This window comes from Scyliorhinus torazame, chromosome 30 (genome assembly GCF_047496885.1).
Source record: "Scyliorhinus torazame isolate Kashiwa2021f chromosome 30, sScyTor2.1, whole genome shotgun sequence".
Classification (NCBI taxonomy): domain Eukaryota; kingdom Metazoa; phylum Chordata; class Chondrichthyes; order Carcharhiniformes; family Scyliorhinidae; genus Scyliorhinus; species Scyliorhinus torazame.
This window is the reverse complement of record NC_092736.1, coordinates 6,281,476-6,302,630: the sequence shown is the minus strand read 5'-3', so window position 1 is coordinate 6,302,630 and position 21,155 is coordinate 6,281,476. Positions and strand designations below refer to the sequence as shown.

At 46.6% G+C, this 21,155-nt stretch overlaps 1 protein-coding gene across 1 annotated transcript in view; it reads right to left on the bottom strand.

Annotated features, from left to right (window-relative positions):
- Positions 1-3,709: 3,709 nt before the first annotated feature.
- vps33b (VPS33B late endosome and lysosome associated) overlaps positions 3,710-21,155 on the bottom strand; it is a 39,505-nt gene continuing 22,059 nt past the window's right edge. Inside the window, exons 13-23 of the mRNA XM_072492725.1 lie at positions 20,066-20,156; positions 18,218-18,292; positions 17,145-17,209; positions 16,321-16,375; positions 14,438-14,484; positions 12,712-12,844; positions 11,127-11,200; positions 9,993-10,094; positions 9,402-9,477; positions 8,836-8,952; positions 3,710-7,137 (exon numbers count right to left, since the gene is read on the bottom strand). Coding sequence (XP_072348826.1) covers positions 7,064-7,137; positions 8,836-8,952; positions 9,402-9,477; positions 9,993-10,094; positions 11,127-11,200; positions 12,712-12,844; positions 14,438-14,484; positions 16,321-16,375; positions 17,145-17,209; positions 18,218-18,292; positions 20,066-20,156 — 909 coding nt within the window. The 3' untranslated portion in view covers positions 3,710-7,063. The remainder of the gene's footprint in view (positions 7,138-8,835; positions 8,953-9,401; positions 9,478-9,992; positions 10,095-11,126; positions 11,201-12,711; positions 12,845-14,437; positions 14,485-16,320; positions 16,376-17,144; positions 17,210-18,217; positions 18,293-20,065; positions 20,157-21,155) is intronic.

Here is a 21,155-nt window from a genome sequence, read left to right as displayed (position 1 = left end):
TGGTGTGGTGGACCAGATTATGATGTCGTCCACGTAGACGCGCACCCCTTCGATGCCCTCCATCATCTGTTCCATGGTCATGTGAAAGACCTCGGATGCCGAGATGATGCCAAATGGCATTCTGTTATAGCAGAACCTGCCGAAAGGGGTGTTGAAGGTGCACAGCTTTCGGCTGGACTGATCCAGTTGGATCTGCGAAAAACCCTTCGAGGCATCCAGTTTTGTGAAGATTTGAGCCCAGGCCATTTCGCTCGTGATCTCTTCCCGTTTGGGTATGGGGTAGTGTTCCCTCATGTTGTTGTTGAGGTCTTTTGGATCAATGAAGATCCTGAGCTCACCGGAGGGCTTCTTAACACACACCATGGAGCTGACCCATGGCGTGGGCTCAGTGACCCGGGATTGCACCCCTTGGTCCTGGAGATCCTGCAGTTGCTACTTGAGGTGGTCTTTGAGTGGCGCTGGGACCCTGCGACGTGCGTGAATGACCGGGGTGGCGTCCGGTTTGAGCCGAATTCTGTAGGTGTAGGGCAGTGTTCCCATACCCTCGAATGCCTCCTGGTGGGCGAGGAGCGATTGGAGCTGTGCCCTGAATTCTGCATCCGGGAAGTCAGATGTGCCTTCTGGAGACAGAGCGTGGACCCGCTGCACGAGGTGGAGAACCTTGCACGCCTGTGCGCCTAGCAGGGAGTCCTTTGATGATCCGACTATTTCGAATGAGAGTGTGGCCGTGTGTGTGTTGTGTGTCACCTGGAGCTGGCAGGATCCCATAGCCGGGATAACGTTCCCATTGTAGTCGACCATCTTGCAACGGGACGGCCGAATTGGTGGTCTGACCTTCATGGCGTAGAAGGCTGACCATGCTATGAGGTTGGCGGAGGCGCCAGTGTCCAGGCGGAATGTTATCGGTGATTGGTTGACCGTTAGGGTGGCACACCATTCATCACCCGGATTGACAGTGTTCACTTGCAACGGCTGGTGGGTCCTGGTTGGAGACATCCGGTTCCCATCAATGACCGCAACACGGAGGGCATCCCGGTCGTCTGTGTCACTGGTCTGAATATCGTCTGAGCACGACTCGTAGTACAGAGGCCGAATGGTCCGCACGTCCCTGCGAGGTTGTCGGAATTGGGGAACATTGACAGGTTGAGCTGCTCGACAGCAGGCAGCGTAGAGGTCCATCTTGCCACAGCGGAGGCATTGTCGGTTTCTTGCAGGACATTGCTGCTTTAAATGTGCAGCTCCGCAGTTGCCGCACGTCGTGACGTCATGGCGTTTGTTGCGCCACTGCGCATGCGCAGTTCAGTCTTGCGTCAAGCGCGCCTGCGCATCACGTCCCTCAGTGTTGATGTCGTTTTTGGCGTGCACAAACGCGGGAGGCCTCGAAAAGCGCGCACAATGGCCGCCCTCGTCCGGGCCGCGGGAGGAACTCGATCGCCTGGACCAGTTCAGCCTCGTAGGATGCCTGCCTCGCCGATCCGGCCACGTAGGACCCCTGCTGCGACGAATCGGCCGCCTGAAATTGGGTACAGCGGCTGGTCGCGTTTTCATGCAGGACACAGGCTTCGATTGCAGAGGCTAGGGTGAGGCCTTTAATTTTTAAGAGCTGCTGGCGTAGGGTGCCTGAGGTGACCCCAAAAACGATCTGGTCCCGAATCATGGAATCGGAGGTGGTGTCGTAACCGCAGGACTGCACGAGGATACGGAGGTGCGTAAGGAAGGATTGAAAGGGCGCATCCTTACCCTGCAGGTGCTGCTGGAAGAGATACCTCTCGAAACTCTCGTTTACCTCGACGTTGAAGTGTTGGTCGAGTTTGAGAAGGACCGTCTTGTACTTGGTCTTGTCCTCACCTTCCGCGAACACCAGGGAGTTGTAGACATGGATGGCGTGTTGACCTGCCGTGGAGAGGAGGATGGCGATCTTTCTGGTGTCCGAAGCGCTCTCCTTTTCGTTGGCTTCCAGGAAGAGCTGGAAGTACCGTTTGAACAGCTTCCAATTAACGCCGAGGTTTCCAGCGACTTGTAGCGGCTGCGATGTGCTGACGGTGTCCATGGCACAGGATGGCAGATTCCGGAGCATTTGTAGGTAGGTCTCACAGTTACTCCTGGTACTATGATGTGTTGGGTACTCTGCTACACAGACGAACCAACACGGTTGCGAATGGTACAACTCAGTTTTATTACTAACATTTATTTAGTGGTAAACTGGTTACTGATGTTCGATCATAACCCTAGAATCTGTGGACCTATTCCTAATATTATCTTTTAGTGGCACTCAGCACACGGTGGATGTCCGAGTGCCTTGCTATGAGCTCTGTGCCCTGAGCTGTCTCCTGCTGGAATGCCCAGGAAGTGTCGTGTTCCCGGTTTTGTCCTGTGTATGCTCTTGCCTGTGGTGTTGTGTGTGTGTTGATTGGTCCGTTGATCTGTCCATCAGTATGTATGTATGTTTGTGCTATGATGTTTACCTGAATATCATGATACTTGGGACGCAAAAGTGACCTCCAATGAAAATAGGGGTTTGTGTTGAATTGCTCTTCAGTTTCAATTAGAAAAATCGGGCTGGATTAGCACAGTGGGCTAAACAGCTGACTCATAATGCAGAGCAACGCCAGCAGCGCGGGCTCAATTCCCGTACCGGCCTCCCCGAACAGGCGCCGGAATGTGGCGACTAGGGGCTTCTCACAGTAACTTCATTGAAGCCCGCTTGTGACAATAAGCGATTATTATTAATTATCTAGAAGTTGCTTTCAAACTAATATGGTGTCACAACTTGGGAGGGGATGGTTATTATGTCACCACAGAGGACGCAGCGCATCTATAGATGGAAGCAAAAATCACAAAACCGACTTCAAAGCTCTTACAAACTGACAAAATCACAGCAACCCACAGTGGTGGTTTCAGTTACCATTCATATTGAGATTTTTCACCATCAGATAACAGTTCTTTGGCTACGGCTTTTTGTGGTAGAGAACATTTCTTAACAAAAGTAAACCCAATCATGCTCCAATATTCTCATAATTTAAAAAAAAATCCTCCTTCCAAGTTTTCCTTCCTTAATTGTTACTTGATTAAGAACCCTATTGAAAAGTAGAAGGGAAGAGGCAGGATGGCCATGTTTAAAAGTCATGGTAACAAACTTGGAATTAAACTCCCTTTAGATTGGAAGTGAATGGGAAAACTGGGAAATGAGGTGCTGAAATAGGACAAATTAAGCGACAACCACATGAGAGAAGCCTTAATTTCAACACATTGAGATTGTAGGGAGGAGGAATATTGTGGAGAACAATCTAGTTGGTGCTGGAGGAACACAATAGGAAATTTCAGAGCAATGACCGCAATAGTATCAATGAACTAGACAAGGTTGCAACGGAGAGAATTTGGTTACATTATACATGTGTAATAGGTGTTGTATTGCCTACTCCCATTCCTGTTCCTCATGTTGTTTACACACAGAAAATATAATTCTAGAAATGTGAATCAGAACTTGTAAAATTATATTACAGCATTCAAGCTGATGCAAATACAACCATTTTGCAAACTGCTGAAATCAATGGGAGAAGGGTAATGTTGCAAAACTGCAATACAGCACTTAAAATACTGGACTTGTTCCTGTAATTCAACCAGTTAAACGTTCAACGTGGCACATTCTGAGGTTAACACGAGATTAATTACTATTTGTGCTATGATTAAAGGATAGGCTTGCAGGCCATGAAGGTACAACGAACAAGAGCTTTATTGGAAAGATGTTTACTCAACACTCTGTAAAGATCGTTTGCACGCGCAAACAGCCGATGGCGTCATCAATAAGTCACGCGATGGCTCTTAAATTGACCCTGTTCCAAATAGGAACAAATATGAATACGCAACACTACTGTTTGTGGGAGTTCCTTCAGATTAATTCTCTTTATCTGGTGTCTCAGGGAGGGGTCACGTTATGTCCGGACCAGAGGCCAACAGGAAATGTTTAGCATTCGTCAGTTTACTTTTCTGAAACAAAGATTTGGTTGTGGTTCGTTTGCGGCACGGTGGCTAGCACGGCTGCCTCACAGCACCAGGGACCCGGGTTCAATTCCGGTCTCGGGTGACTGTCTGTGTGGAGTTTGCACGTTCTCCCCGTATCTGCGCGAGTTTCCTCCGGGTGCTCCGGTTTCCACCCACAGTCCAAAGATGTGCAGGTTAGGTGAATTGGCTATGCTAAAATTGCCCTTAGTATCGAAAATGTTAGGTGGGGTTACTGGGATAGGGTGGAGCTCTTTCAGAGGGCTGGTGCACTCGATGGGCTGAATGGCCTCCTTTGGCACTGTAGGGAGTCTATGAATATCCTTAATATGTCTTTTGAAGCTGCATCATGAAACGTCTCTGCATACAAAATTGATGCTGTTTGTGATTACTCGCGATGTGAGGGCTAACCTGCCAGGCAGAGGATAAAACCAGGCATAATATCCATGCAACTGAACAGCCTGCACATACAGGCACACACACACTGGAAGAAATGAAAAGCCCCACGGTGTACAAAACAAACTGAATTTCAGATGTCAACCTCAATCCAGTATGCAGAAACATGTATTTTTAAATAGATTTATTACACACTATGTACATAAACACACAGTTAAGCAGTTCAGTGACACAATCTCAGTTCCAAGGCTAACAGCATTTCTATACAGGTGAAATTTCACAGCTATTGGAAACAGAAACTTTCAAATATCACCAAAAATAAACGTTGGCAGTAATTAAATCACATCTTAATGTAAGCTGCAATAGTCCGATTCAAAAAGGTCAACATTTTTGGCATTAACCGAAGTAGCGACCAGTTTACCAGATTGAAGTAAATTGGACAGAATTGGGAAAGGAGGAATGCAAAACAATATACAAGGATGGGAGCAGGGAAGTGGAATTAGAAGGAGTTGCTTCAGTTGAAGAGTATTGGCGGGATGGAGCAAGTTGCCTTTACTGCCATGTTGTAATTTATGATACTATATATTTTTTAATTCCAAGATCACCCTTTATGGTCGGTACAAGTAAGAAATTTAGCACTGGATTTTAGTATTAGGAAGAATAAGATGATTTGATGTATTTATGTGGTTTGACTACAGTCAGAATAATAGTTGAGGGGGGTTACAATTAGTCACAGGTCCCCGGAAAGGTTCTTGCTCCTGAGATGTGTCCGGGTTGATCCTGCCGTAAAATATGTTGGTGCAGAATGTATTCATTCCTCCCCTTGCTGTCACCGTGACGTGGTGGGGAGGCTCGAGTGCCTTCGGGATCCTGAGAGCTATGTCAGCTCTGGCTCCTGCTAGGTCTAACCAAGCTGAACAGATCTCAGCAAAACCGTCTGACAAAAAACAACAACTGGTCCTCCAGTTTGGCGGTTAGGCCTGGGGCCACCGATCCCACCCTGTAAAAATATCAAGTAACAGAAACGGCAAAAAGCAGCCCCATGTACCTCAAGGGATGAAGAGGATAAGTAAGACTATTAATTAGGCTTTGCTGTAAACCTCTTGTATTAACCCCCTACCCCACTCCTTTCGTCACCATGCTCAACACGGTAGCACAGTGGTTAGCACTGTTGCTTCACAGCACTAGGGTCCCAGGTTCGATTCCCGGCTTGGGTCACTGTCTGTGCGGAGTCTGCAAGTTCTCCCAGTGTCTGCGTGGGTTTCCTCCGGATGCTCCGGTTTCCTCCCACAAGTCCCGAAAGACATGCTTGTTAGGTAAATTGGACATTCTGAATTCTTTCTCTGTGTACCCGAACAGGCGCCGGAATGTGGCGACTAGGGGCTTTTCACAGTAACTTCATTGCAGTGTTAATATAAGCAACTTGTGACGCTAATAAATATTATTATTATTTTTTCAATTGGTTTAAGTACAAGAAGCAAGAGCCAGGAGTTAGTGACTTCAGGGGAACAGGAGGAGGAATTGGGGATGTAAAAGATGCTTTCAGTGAATATTTTAATCCATGGGATTTATTAAATAAATGCACTCCCTCAATGCACCTATCACAAATATTTACAGCGATTTCAGGGCAAAAGACTTCTAAACCCTACAGATCATGCAGCTTTGGTGTAAAATAAAACTAAATTACATTAAGGCCCACCACATTCACAGTGCAGCTCCTGTGCAGAAATTGTAACATTTTCTCACAATGATATTGCAAATCATCTTCAATCTTTAATCGGCACCATATTCCAAACGTCAAGACCAAATGTTTTATTTGAGATTCTCCATCAGCAAAGCAAGCAACCCAATGCAGAATATTAACCTATTTTACTTCCTCTTTCAGGCACAGAACTTCCGTAAACCCACATTCCCAGTATTCCTGGTTTTCCTTTTCCGCTGCAGACCTTCACTCCTCTATTTCAATACTTGATCATTCCTCCACAAACATAACTCCGGTTCTCCAAATCCACTCCATTCAGAAATTGTCATTGATAAAGTAGTGAACGTTGTTTACATTCCTGGATGCCCACGGGGCTGGTCATTGGCGGAATGATGTGGAATTTCCAATTATCCCTGTCATTATCTCATTGCTATCTGTGGAGCTTGCTGTGCACAGACTAACTGCCACAGCCGTCTAAGAGGCAATGGTGATTATACGGTGAAAGTTGTTCTTTGGCTGTGCTGCGCTCCAGGGATGGGACAGGCACTGTTGGAGCACAACTTTTTCCTTTCCAATCCGCAAAAACTATCCCAACATGGGGAGAATCCAGTTCCGGTCTTTACTAATGTTTCATCAGCAAGAATACATTCTGACCTTCCCCCAAATAATACATCCAGGCAAATTCCTCTTCCAAGCAATCAAGAGAAGGATTTCAATGGATCCAGCTCACATTTGCACATTTTATAGGATCGGTACCTCAAATAATATTGGCCGCAGATGAAGTTAAATCTCAAAATGTGCCACAGTTTCTTCAGATATCAGAGACCCCCCCCCCCCCTCCGCACCCCCGAATTTTATCAGACTCCAGTCAGTGAGGTTACGGCGAGGTGGAGGCCGGTCTCTCGGCTGGATTTAATTTCATTCCAGCTCTCTTGTAGCGCTGTTGCGGAGGAAGCTGGTGCCCTTTCACGACTCTAGCAGAGATTCCAGCATGCGAAAACTGTTTGTGATGGCCGTGGTCACAAAAACAAACTTGTATCCTGTGGGAAAGATAGAATCAACAGATTTGGTGGTAGTCAAACCTAATCGCCTTCTTGACAAGCAAGCGCGTGAGATGCCGTTCTGGTGAGCCTCCCTCCTATTCTGAAGCCTTTGAGTCACGTTTGAGTGAAATCCCAGCCACATGGGTATAAAATGTTCTTTGTTTTGTTCAAATTAATATTATTAAAGTTGTAGCGTTGCTACAAAGAACATGCAGGCGTTGTACTAAATCAAAGTCAATTTATCTACACCACGCTATAAATTGTGAATTAAGTATGCCGAAAAAGCGAAGTATTAGATCAAATAACTACAATTTTATAAAAAACTCGACTATCTCAAAACCCTTTCTCCTAACTCACTCCCCAAAATCACGTGGACCACCGTGTGGGTTGTGGGATGTGCTCTTACTCCATCTGGTGGCTGGATGCTGTAATTACACACTATTCTACATGGTCGTTCATATATACAAAGCTGATATACTAGATATCACAAATGCCTGTTATAGTGAGAGCATTAATGGCTACCAGCCATGGGGGCGGGACAATCAGAGCCAACCAGGTCCTTACCTGGCACCCCTTCACCCACCCAGCATCCATCCACAGACACACACATACAGGTTTTCCAACGGGTGGCCACTGGAGAACAATCAGCAATGGGTACACGGGACAGTTTTATTTCTTCACACTTCCCTTGTCCGGGGGTAGTAATCACAGAATGATACAAAACAAGACACTTGGCCCACTGTACCGGTGTCACTATTTGGTGGAGCTATTCATTCAACACCCCCCCCCTCCCTGCTCTTTTCCCACTACCCTCCATCTTCTTCCCCTTGATTATTTATCCAATTTACTTTTCAATGTTATTGAATCAGTTTCCACTGACATTTCAGATACAGTAACTCAATGCGTTAAAACAAAGTTTGCCCATGCCACCTCTCGCTCTTTCACGAATCATCGAACATCTATGCCCTGGAAAGTTGAACTTCCTCCCAGTGGAACCAGCTACTGCATCACCCAGACTGCTGAAATCAATTAATTGAGTGCAGGCCGGTGAATTTGGGACCTTCTGCTACTTATAGCAGCGACACACTCCCAATAAGCCACCAGGACAGCTCAGCCATTGGTCATGTATCGAGGTTTTAAATCTTTTTCTTCTAAATCTACACAGTTTCCATTTCCCCATTACAGAGCCGCGGACCTGCTTTCGTTACAATTAAGGGGCAATTTATCGTGGCCAAGCCACCTACCCTGCGCATCTTTTTGGGTTGTGGTGGTGAGACCCACGCAGACACGGGGAGAAAGTGCAAACTCCACACGGACAGTGACCCGGGGCCGGGATCGAACCCAGGTCCTCGGCGCCGTGAGGCAGCAGTGCTAACCACTGTGCCGCCGGGCCACCCTTAAATACACTTTTGACAACAAAAAGTGCTGGGAATACTCCTCAGGTTGGGGCAGCATCTGTGCGGAGATAAATGTCTCGATGATCCGCCATCAGAATTTAGTTTCTCTCTGGATGCTGCCCGACCTGCTGAGTATTTCCAGCATTTCCAGTTTTTATTTCAGATTTCCAGTGTCTGCAGTATTTCGCTTTGGTAAGACGCATTTAAAACGCAGCCTCACAGAATCAGTCATGGGATAATGTCGATGGAAAAAGAGGAGGCGCTGGTGGAATTATTGACACCAGATAACCGGCGTTACCTTTCTCTTTGCCCAGGAACCTCAGTGCTGCAATTTCCGAGAATGTGCAGCCTCCGAGAAACACCACCAGAATCACTCTCTGCGCACTGCTGCAATGTCCCGCATCTGTGGATCTTTCTAGATTAAAAATGAACATGGACAGCACTTCAGACACAGAGCAGCAGCCCCCTGGGATTAGGTCATAATTCATTGAAGTGCCCCGTCCATCTCCACCCTCTGAAGTCGAACAGGTCCCCCGAGAGCTGCCACTTGCGAGTATTTTGCACCAGTGATCGATTCTTTGTGCACATATCTCAACAGAGAATCGTAACACGTTGTGCTCTTGTCACGGGATTGGAATCCTGCCCTCATCCAGTCACAACCACTCCGTGGCTGCGCTCATGCATGGCAGATTATGAAGGAGCCGAAGGGCTTTCGATGCCCGTGAATTTGTGCTGCAGCATCAGCCCGTAGCACCTTCAGAAAGCAGATGAGACCAAGCAGGGAACCCTCCAGAGTGCCCGAAGCCATTGTGTTTGCTTCTGTTTCACAATCAAATTACGGACCCGAGCAATTCAGAAACTTACCCACTGTGATAAATTCGTTATTGTTTAGTAACCGCGACACCTCTTCCATTCCTGTCCAGCCATCACGCTCCAGCACCTGACGGATCACAAAGAGACGTCACACTGAACGTGGGGCAGCGAGAGAGGAAAAGAGCACAATCTGCATTGATATAACTCCTGTATCGCAGCAAAAAAAAAAAAAAAAAAAAACCCCATGGGTCACGAGTGTTATTGCTGCGCCCGTCGGTGGTCAGGAGTGTTAGCACTGCGCGCTGTGATCAGACACATTAGCACTGTGTACCGATGTCGATTGGCATCAAGTGCTGTTCACTGACAGCGTGATCTCACCAAAGAAAGGTTTTCCTGACAACGTATGCTTGCTATTATGATTAGTCAAAATCCGGGAAATATATTTATGCCCTACAAATTAAACCAATTTATTCCACGACAAGCAAAGAAATAAAGTTAAATATTTCAAAATATGCAGCTTCTTGCGAGTTTAATTAAATAGGGCAACAGTTCTGGTTGACCTTCCATGCCTAGAAACACAAAATGGATTTATTCACCTTGCTCTGTAGATCGATGGATTGCGTTAGACTGCACAGAACTCACCTGTTCTATAATCTTGCAGCTCAGTGGAATATATGCACCGCTGAATACATAGGCCATGTCCCGTGGCACCTTTAGATCATACTCTTCCTCAGTGCGGGGAATCTGGAAAGGGACAGAAGATGCTGAGTGCTATAGCACAGGAAGCAAGACGGGCGAAGAGGGGACACAGTGGAACGCATACCTCAGCCACACTCGGTTAACTCAATGTTATTCCAATTGTGCAACACTTCCTCAAAGCTATTTCCCTGCCTGGTTGATGCTCTGTACCTACCAAGTTGAAAAAAATAAATATTTTTATTTAGACCTTCCATCTCACTGAGGAGGCTTCAGGTCAATTCCCGGCCATCAACCTGCTCTGAAAACTCTGCTCACATTTTGACAGCGTGACAGATTCCACCACAGCAACAGAGACAATTCACAATATTGCAAATCAAACAACCCACAACATTAACATTCTAAAAAAAATTCAATTTGCTTTGTCGCCCAATGGATCTTTTGAAAAAATCCCAGATCTGGAACCGCACCTTCGCCAAAAAGCAATCAGTTCTTCCTTGGGCCATACCTTGTGTACCAAGTTTGATTGAAATCCATGCATTAGATTTTTGAGCTGTACTGTTTACAAACCCACTAACAGAGGAAAATAAACATTACCTCTACCCACCTTCAGTAGCAGAACTAATCGTGGCCGATTACAGCACAGATAGAGGCCATTCGGCCCATTGAATCTGCACCATAACTGACACATAAATAAGTAAAATATTGCGGATGCTGAAATCTGAAACAAGAACAGACAAAGTTTGAAAACCCCAGCAGGAAATCCATACAGGTATTGCAGGACCCGCTGGGTTTGTCAAGCATTCTCTGGTCTTGTTCCATAACGGACACAGTTCGACAACAAATGGGGCATTTATCCAGTGAAACATCAGGCGAGCTTAGGCTCTTCATTATAAATGTTGTCCCAATTATTTTTTCCAATTAAGGGGCAGTTGGCCAATCCACCTACCCTGCACATCTTTGGGTTGTGGAGGTGAGACACACGCAGACACGGGGAGAATGTGCAAACTCCACACGGACAGTGACCCAGGGCCGGGAAATGTTGTCCGAAGTTATTGTACTATTTCTTCCAGTGCTTACCAGATTCAACCGTTTACTCAAAGCTCTGAAATGGCTTTTCCTGGCCAGAGATGAAAAGGCATCGGTCAACTTCCCTGAAAATACATGATTCACATCATTTGCAGTACTATAAATGTATCACTGTTCCCTTCACTGTCACAAAATTCTGGAAGTCCCGACCTAACAGCTGCAAGCGGTTCAAGAAGGCAGCTCACCACCACCTTCTGAAGGGCAACTAGGGGTGAGCAATAAATGCTGCCTAACCAGTGATACCCACATCTCTTACACTAATTAAAAAATTGTTTTTAATTACATAAGATCACCAGGGAGGTAAATCAGTAACATACATGCAGTGGAAACGGGGCGCAGATGTAGCATAGTTTTGGAGCTGTAATGTACGGTGCCACAAGCTATGAGGAGGCCTGTCTTAAGCTTGTACCATGCACAGCTTCGCAGCCAATGTCAGCAGTAGTGAGACAGGACTTCACGACCAAGGAGACAGAAGACTAGGGAATATATTAAAAGTGAAAGTTGGTGCGTTTATTTCATCACGAGTTAGCACAGACAGGTCCAACCCTAACCCTCGCCCAATATCCAACCGTGTGCATTAGACAAAAGCAAGTCAAAAGTCACATTTTACGAGGCATGGAAGTGATGATTAAGGGCAGGGAATCTGATGTATAGGTAGTTAGGGTTTAGGGCTGGGGGGAGTTGGGTATGTTAATGTGGGGTTTTTGCGAGTGATGGATCTCTCTGTTGTTTAAAATGTTAAAATTATAAATGCCTCAATAAAACATTTTCTAAAAAAAAAAGTCACATTTTACAGCGACAGGACATTCCAAAATGATTTACAGCCACTTAAACATGTTTGAAGTTCGGTTACTGCTCTAATGTAGCTAGACAGCCAGAACAGGTAGAGCAACATGGTAAAGATTCGATAATCTGTTTACTGATGTTGATTGAGGATTAAATTATTGCTCAGGGTCACTGGGAAGAACGTCTCTGCTCTTCTTCGAAATAATACCACGGGATCTTTCACGCCAACCCAAGAGGGCAGACAGAACCTCGGTCTAATATCTCATCCCAATGCACCTCCAGCAGTACAGCACTGTTCCAGTACTGCACTGGAATGGCAGTCTAGATTATGTACTCCAGTCTCTGGAGTAGGGCTTGAAATGGCAACCTTCAGACTCGAGAGGCAAGGTGCTACCTGCAGCTCGCTGTAAGAAGCAGGTACCTACAACACACCTACCTCCATCCAGGTGAGCTGAGACAACCCAACACCGTTCTATAGGTCTGGTATGAATGGGTCAGTTCCATACCAGGCGGTGTGCTCGCAAACTAAATCACCAGGAAAACATTGTTCGAAATGATGGGGACAGGGAACCATCTTTAAAGTGATTTTTTAAAAAGTCGTTTTGGAGAATTCGGTGCACTTTTCTTTGTCCCATTATGACACGATGTGTCTTGCCTGGGGATTAAATACTACAAACAGTGCAAATAAATGTCCTATAATCTTCTAATGCCTAGCATATCACTACACAAGCCTCCTACAATCTCTCAGCGTCTAGTATATCACCACTTTATATTTCCAGTGTCGCCTTACCGACTGCTTTGTCCGTCACGAGTTTCCCCATGGTGCTCTCCACTGCAGTCAGTGTCTCTCCTGGCTGCTGCTCGGTCAGTAAGCCGATTTGCTTCAGATTGGCAAACGTCAGGATGTGATCATAACCGTAACTCTGGAGGGGGAATAAATGTGAACGAGGTTACAGGTCAGGATAGTGAACGCAGCTAGAGCGTGCCAAAGGGGACGTGGTCTGTTCATTGTAATAAAAGGAGCGCCAACTCATCAACAAACCCCATGCCAGCTTTAATTGGAAACAGCTCGTGTACAATCAGATATTATTCAATCTGGTTTACATGAGTCACTTTATCTGACACTCCCATTACATTATATCAAAAGTCAACTGTCCTTCAATCCTGAAGATCCCTATTCATGTCCGTTACTCAGAGACCAAGTCCCAATCTGTAAAATCAGGAACTGCAAAACCAACGGCTTCATGACATTCAATTAAGACAAGTTGGCCAGATTCCAGGTGAGCTGACGTTTACAGCATGCCAGGCTGATCAATAATGGATGGTGACGGAGGTTGGCCCTGGAGTAAATATCACTGCTTGCTTCAATCAAATTATGACTGGATTGTGTGTCAGATCACATTGTCAATTTCATAGTTGGGTAGACAATGTATCGATCAATCAGAGCCTCTGGGTGCGGGTGTCAATTTCCACCCTTTGTTTAATGTATCAATTAGCTATGGGTAAATGAATGGGCAGGCCTGCATAATCAGGGCAGCCATGAGAACAACACTAAGAGCAAGTGTGCAGCAGGTTCTACATAATGTGCTTTTGGTAATTACGATTTAAACAAGATCACCTTTATCAGATCCTGTTGCAGCTCCGATGCCTCCAGCAGAAACATAAAAAATAGCAGAAGGCCATTCGGCCCTTCGAGCCTGCTCCATCATTCGACATGATCATGGCTGATCCTTTATCTCAACATTTTCCAACAATCTCCAAGCCCCTTGACATTTGGGTTGCACGGTAGCACAGTGGTTAGCACTGTTGCATCACAGCGCCAGGGACCCGGGTTTGATTCCCAACTTTGATCACTGTCTGTGTGGAGTCTGCACGTTCTCCCCATGTCTGCGTGGGTTTCCTCCGGGCGCTCCGGTTTCCTCCCACAAGCCCCGAAAGACGTGCTGTTAGGTGAATTGGACATTCTGAATTCTCCCTCTGTGTACCCGAACAGGCGCCGGAGTGTGGCGACTAGGAGATTTTCACAGTAACTTTAAAGCAATGTTTCCCTCCCGCCTTCATCACTGCAGGAAAGGCAAATTGCTACAAGGCCTTTTTTGGATGCGAGTGGACTGAGCAACTCTGCTTCCCGACCTCTTCCACCCTCTTTCCTCTTCTCCCCACCCACAATCTCTCCAGCCTCACCTTCAACTCAACCCCTAATCCATTTTTGAAAGGACCGTCTGGGTCCTAACCAACTGGGGAAAGGCGGAATTACAAATTGCAGCTTCTAAGCGGTGCCCTGGATGCCATTCCTTCCTCAATCCAGGACATCAAAGCGGCTCAGTGCTGCCATTCTTAGCTCTGGGTTCAAGTCCCATTCCAGAGATTTGAGTACACAGCGCAGGCTGACGATCCAGTTGCAGGGCTGCAGCCCCTCCTCCCACCAGCACCGGCCACATCCCAAGAACAAAAATTTATCCCAGCAGATCTCACCCCTGATCAGTGCTGTGACCGTGACGTCTTTCTTTGCTCACCTGCAGATACTGAGTTTTCAACGATCGATAATCCTTCGAAATCAGGCCTGGGGGGGAAGTAACAGGAAATGCAAACACACAAGATCAGAAGGAAAAATGGCAAGTGCTGAAAATCCGACATAAAGGCACGGACATAAGAACGTAAGAACTAGGAGCAGGAGTAGGCCATCTGGCCCCTCGAGCCTGCTCCACCATTCAATGAGATCATGGCTGATCTTTTGTGGACTCGGCTCCACTTTCCGGCCCAAACACCATAACCCTTAATCCCTTTATTCTTCAAAAAACTATCTATCTTTATCCTTAAAACATTTAATGAAGGAACCTCTACTGCTTCACTGGGCAAGAAATTCCATAGATTCACAACCCTTTGGGTGAAGAAGTTCCTCCTGAGCTCAGTCCTGTTTAGCCTTCAGGCCTGTCAGCTTCTCTGGAGAGAAAAGATGGGGGAGTTCTTCAGGATAAGATCCTCCATTAGAAAAAAGATTCTTCTCCTTGGAGCAGAGACGCTTTTGGGGAGATTATTTGGGGAGGTGTCCAAATAATAAGGGGTTTTAGTGAATAGGGATAAACAGTTTCTACAATGATGTGGAGATGCCGGCGTTGGACTGGGGTGAGCACAGTACGAAGTCTTACAACACCAGGTTAAAGTCCAACAGGTTTGTTTCGGTGTCACTAGCTTTCGGAGCGCTGCTCCTTCCTCAGGTGAATGAAGAGGTATGTTCCAGACCTCTGGAACAGACCTCTTCATTCACCTGAGGCAGGAGCAGCGCTCCGAAAGCTAGTGACATTGAAACAAACCTGTTGGACTTTAACCCAGTTTCTACAATGGGAGGGGAGGGTAAGGCAGCAACCAGCTGAGATAAGAATCGGAATGAAAGTTAGAAGACATTTCTTTACACGGCGAGTTGTATTCGAGAACGCACAGCCTGAAAAGGTGAACTGGATAAATACTTGAAAAGGAAATATTTGCAGGCCTCTGGGGGAAGAGTGGGGAGTGCATAGCTCTTTCAATGAGCTAGCACAGGCATGATGGGCCGAATGGTCCCCTTCTGTGCTGCACCATGCTACGATTCGAACATTGTCGCCAGCTGAAAGATTCAGATGTCTTTGCGCCCCCCCCCCCCCCCCCCCCCCAGCGCTTCTGTTTGCATTTCTGTGTTCAATGATTTTCCGTTCCCATTTTAACATTTTCCCCAATTTTCTTCCTCTCCTGTTGGGGTTGGCTCCCTTACAGGGGGAACACTCCCACCCTCAGCGGTGGGTGCACCTCAGTTCCTCACTCGTGTAGCCATTACCCATGTGGGGGCCGCAGCAATAATTGTTGGCAAGCTGCGCAATGGCGAGGAACATCGCAGCCAAGCAAGATGCAGTCCACAGGAGGTATCCACACTTCAGCCACGTGTGTTAACCAGAAGTGGGAATCCTGCCTTGCTCTGTGCTTCCGTATCCCGAGGGACTGCAGGGAATGGCAACTGCCCAGTACGACTGATTAATCAATAACTCCATTATCCTATACATATTAACAGAGAAGGCAGCTTTAGCTTCACGCCAGCGCACGTTAAGCATTTAAACTCCAGCACTATCCTGTCCCAGGCTATCAAACCACACTGGCAGGCCAATCCACAACATTACTGTGTTTGGTGCCTAAGTAACGTAGTTTCCATCATCTCATTATGGTAAAAGAAAATATTATTGCCCTTGAGAGGGGAACATCAGGTATCAAGAATCTAGATTAAGCTAAAGTTAGTTATGCTGAGCTAACTTTCTTTGGAAATTAGGTGGCTTCAAGTCCATTATGAGAGAGGCTAATTGTTCAAGGGCTGAAATACCAGAGGACAAAGTGTTTTTCAAATAAATTTAGACTGCAAAGCTTTCAGACTCACCATTTTCTGTCAGTGAAAGGAGACACATCAACCGTAGACTCTCGAGTGGAGAAATCTGAAAGATTAAAATGAGTCAGGAATAAATGGGGCCTGCGCAGGAAGGGCTGCCTGGCAAGTTACGAAACATAGAACGCCAAAGGCTGGGGGATTTGTCATTCTTCAGCACAACATTTTCTCCCAAGCAAAAACACATTCCCTAAAATTCCCTTCCGAAGGTGATGGTTCCACATGAATAGTAAGAGAAGTATTCAGCGAATTGCGGGGAAATCACAGCCGGATTCCGGCCTCTCCTAGTGTGTACATAATGTCACTCCCAGTCGTCATTGCAAGTTAACCATCAGGAATGGGATCCCAGACTATTCCCTTGAGCTCAATCGTGGTGAAGCCCACCATCTGTCCCAGTTACTCAGAATTACATTTGGGGCCAGGCTGGCCTGTTTAGCTCATTAAAGCCTGCTTTTACTAACATACCACTAATGAATCTATGATATTATATAACAGATTGTTGCCAAGCACCTTCCAGGAATATACTCTGTAGAAATAACAATTACAGATAGTCCGTATAATAAGGTTTTAGGGCCATTTTACTGTGAGGAATGACCATGATTGATGTGTTTTTGTGAGATTCACAGTTCCCCTGTACTGGTGACTTTTCCCACATCATTGCTCAGTAATTACGGTAAAGCACACATTACAACTGTGACATTGATCACTTATTCTTACCCAAGCGTAATTTCTCATATATGAATGCACAATGGGTACGTCAACCCCAACTGTTCAAGGTGACTGAGCGATTGTAAACCATGTACACTGATGCCCCATACCTGCCGGTTAACGTGTTCCTCAATACAGCTGATACTCTCTCTGATCTCAAATCCCTCCAATAGCGCTGGGGAGAGAAACAAAAATCAGTCGATGAATATAACACCAACCAAAAGAACACAAAGGAATGCCAGAAAATTGGTAAATGAATGAAAGACAAGTTGGCCCGGGGAACACTCCTGCAAGGAGGAATGTGCAAGAGGAATAGATCTCCGGCAAGGGGTCTTTACTACCATCTGCCAAGCTCCCAGATGTTGATTGCTGAAATAAGGTATTTCTGGCATTAGATCTTCTGTGATACATTGCTCAATTTTAAAAACTGATCAACGTCTGGCATAAGGAAATTCCTGCAATTGTCCCAATTGGTGCAATTTCTTTCCGAATCCCAGTTTTGCTCTTTACACCAAGGATACGTTGAATCTTCACAACAGGGTGACTTTTGGTCCTTTTCTCTATCAGATTTTGATGATTTGGTGCAGAAATGAAAACTTATCGTATTGTCTCCTAAAACACGTCCTTCGTCAGGAAACATCGAAGATGCAGAATTCCTCACCTTCCACGTACAATTTCAAGTGCTTTAAAACATGAACTCTGGGCTCTCTAATCGCTAATCCCACAAGTGCCTCACTTCTGTCCAATTGTTTTTTGCTACCCTCTTGGTGCTTTGTGAACCCCACCACTTCATCTAGATTTCATCACTTACAACAAAAAAACGCGGGTGGGCTGGTCACACCACAGCTGGGACGACACGGTGGTCAGAACTGCTGCATCACAGCGCCAGGGAGCAGGGTTCAATTCTGGCCTTGGATGACTGACTGTGTGGAGTTTGCGCGTTCTCCTGGCGTCTGCGTGCGTTTCCTTACACAGTCCAAAGATGTGCAGGTTAGGCGGATTGGCCGTGATAAAATTGCCCCTTAGTGTCCAGGGATGTGCAGGTTAGGTGGGGTTACTGAGAGAAGGAAGGGAAGCGAGCCTAAGTAGGGTGCTCGTTCAGAGGGCCGGTGCAGACTCGATGGGCCGAATGGCCTCCTTCAGCACTGTAGGGATTCTATGGGACTCTGTATGATCCACATACCATGTTCAGACTTTAGCAGCTCCTGAAAATCCTGTTTAGTTTTCTTTTTCATGATTGACTCACACGCTCCAATATCTAAGAGAAAAACAAACGGACAAAGCTTTAACCGCTGATACTCCACAGAGTTTCTTTACCCATTGCCCAGAACAGTAGAACCAGAGGATACAGGCTGTGCTTGAAGGTAAATTCAAAACCAATCAGCAGGAACAATATTTCAATCTTGGAGTAGCGGTCAATCAATGGCACACATTGTCCAGGGAGACAGTGGAAGAAGTTTGCATTGATTTGATCGAATGCCAATTAATTAGGTGGATTCCTTTCATGAAATAACATTTTGGGATCCAGTATGTGAGGAATTTGTGACGTGACCTGTGGGGGGTGGAACGTACTCAGGTGGAACAGTTGGTTTGGGACCTCTGCTTCCCAAATCTCTCCAACGCTGTGAGGTTTCTCCCACCCCATGTCTGGGTCTGTTGTAGACTCAGTGATAGAGATTGATCGCTGTGATTAGTCAACAACTCCATCATTGCATCATGTGACTATCCATAGACACTTGACGGTGCAGAAGGAGGCCATTCGGCCAATCGAGTCTGCACCGACCCTCTGAAAAAGCCGGTTTAGCTCAGTTGCCTGGACAATTGGTTCATGACGCAGAGCGAAGCCAGCAGCTCAGGTTCAATTCCCGTACCGGCTGAGGTTATTCATGGAGGCCCCGCCTTCTCAACCTTGCCCCTTGCCTGAGGTGTGGTGACCCTCAGGTTAAACCACCACCAGTCAGCTCACCCCCTCAAAAGGGGAAAGCAGCCTATGTTCATCTGGGACTATGGAGACTTTACCTTACTAATCGCTCACTTGTCAGGCAGTCATCGCTAAATATCGGAATTCTGAGATCAAAAAACACTATTATCCATCTAGTTCTGTCCTGGGACTCAATGTGATAATGGAGTTATTGATCAATCAAAGCACCCAATCTCTATCGGTTAGTTTACAGCAGATCCAGACAGAGGTTCAAAGTCACTTGTTCCTTCATTGCAACGTTAATGGAAGCCTACTTGTGACACTAATAAAGATATTATTATACTTACCATGCCTTCAATTATTAATACATTTTTGACATTTCCAGATTATTTAGTTGAATACCTGAGAAATTAATGGTGCCAGGTAACATTACTATACATCCGATCGCCGACTCCTAGGAAAAATGCCTAATTAAGGAGCCATGGTTAAAGGAAGGATTTGTATTTATTTATTTAAATAAATTTAGAGTGCCCAATTTTTTTTTTCCAATTAAGGGGCAATTTATCGTGGCCAATCCATGTACCCTGCATATATTTGGGTTGTGGGGGCGAAACCCACGCAGACACGGGGAGAATGTGTAAACGCCACACGGACAGTGACCCAGAGCCGGGATCGAACCTGGGACCTTGGCGCCGTGAGGCAGCAGTGCTAACCCACTGCGCCACCGGGCTGCCCTAGGATTTGTATTTATATCATGTTTTATCAGGTCTCTCAAGTGTCGCCAAAAACTCCACATAATGCAAGTCACTTTGAAACTTGCCGACCGTTAGCATGTGGGAAATGGCAGCCAAGCAGAAATGTCCAGGAAACTACAGGAACCTCCTGCTCTTTATCAAATAGTGCCGTCAGATAGGGCTTCAGCTCAATGTCTCACCTCTGATGATGCAACATTCTTGCAATAAACTAATGGAGTGTCAGTCCAGACTTTGCGCTCCAGGACAAAAAGAAGATTGAACCCACAACTTTCCGACACAGATGTGCGAGTACCACCAATAGTTAATCACCAGTGTTCCTGTAAGCAACTCCAGGCTTAGTCTCTTGGGTACTTACGCAGACTCAGTAACCGATGCTCCTGTTTCAAGGTCTTCAACTCCTGAGATACAAAATCCTTCATCTGTTTAATGTCCATCCCTTGGCGTTTCTGTGTAGAACAGTAAGAAGCTACTCAGACCTTTGGCTGTAACACATGAAAATGTCCCCTTATTCTCTCCCAATTTTCTCACCTCCTCTCCTGGAGAGGCTAATCTTGCTGGGGTGAACTCATACCAAGTCCCATTCATCTATCACCTCCTGTCTTTGAAGGTGGGGGAGGTTCAGCGATGAAACTTCTTAAAACTGAATAGTTACCATCTCACTAGAGAAGTTTTACATAAGTTATTTTATTAAGGATTGAGATGAATTATAGGACTGAGTAATCATTATTAACCATTAAACGTGTATTTTTAGGACATAGCAGTAATAAGTAATCAAATGGAATTTAGGATAGCTAACTTGACCAAAAGGACATTACTTCTGACATCCTGGGCGCGATTCTCCACTCCCACGCCGGTTGGGAGAATCACCTGGGCCGCCAAAATTTCCAGGGATGGTGGTCCGACGCCCTCCCGCGATTCTCCCAAGCGGCGGGAACGGCCCGGTCGTGTTTCACGGGCCGCAGCCGGAGACACCGAAAATGGCGACTCTCCGGCACCCCCGCTATTCTTAGGCCCTGATGGACGAGCGGCCAGGCCAAAACGGCGGGTTCCCCCGGGCGCCGCCCACACCTGGTCGCTGCAGTCGTGGGCGGTGCGTGAACGCTGGGGGGGCGGCCTGTGGGGGGGCGAGGGGGTATCCTGCACCGGGCTTTACCTGGAATGTGGGGTGGTCCGTGATCGGTGCCCGATCGTCGGGCCGTCCTCTCTGAAGGAGGACCTCCTTCCTTCCACGGCCCCGCAAGATCCGTCCCCCATCTTCTTGCGGGGCGGACTTAGAGAGGACGGCAACCACGCATGCGCAGATGACGCTCGTTATGCGGCGCCGGCCGCGTCATTTATGCAGCGTGTAGATGACGCGGCCCCGATCCTGGCCCATTGTCAGGGCCTGAATCGGTCGGGACCGGGGCCGTTCCGCGCCGTCGTGAGCCTCGACGGCATTCACGACA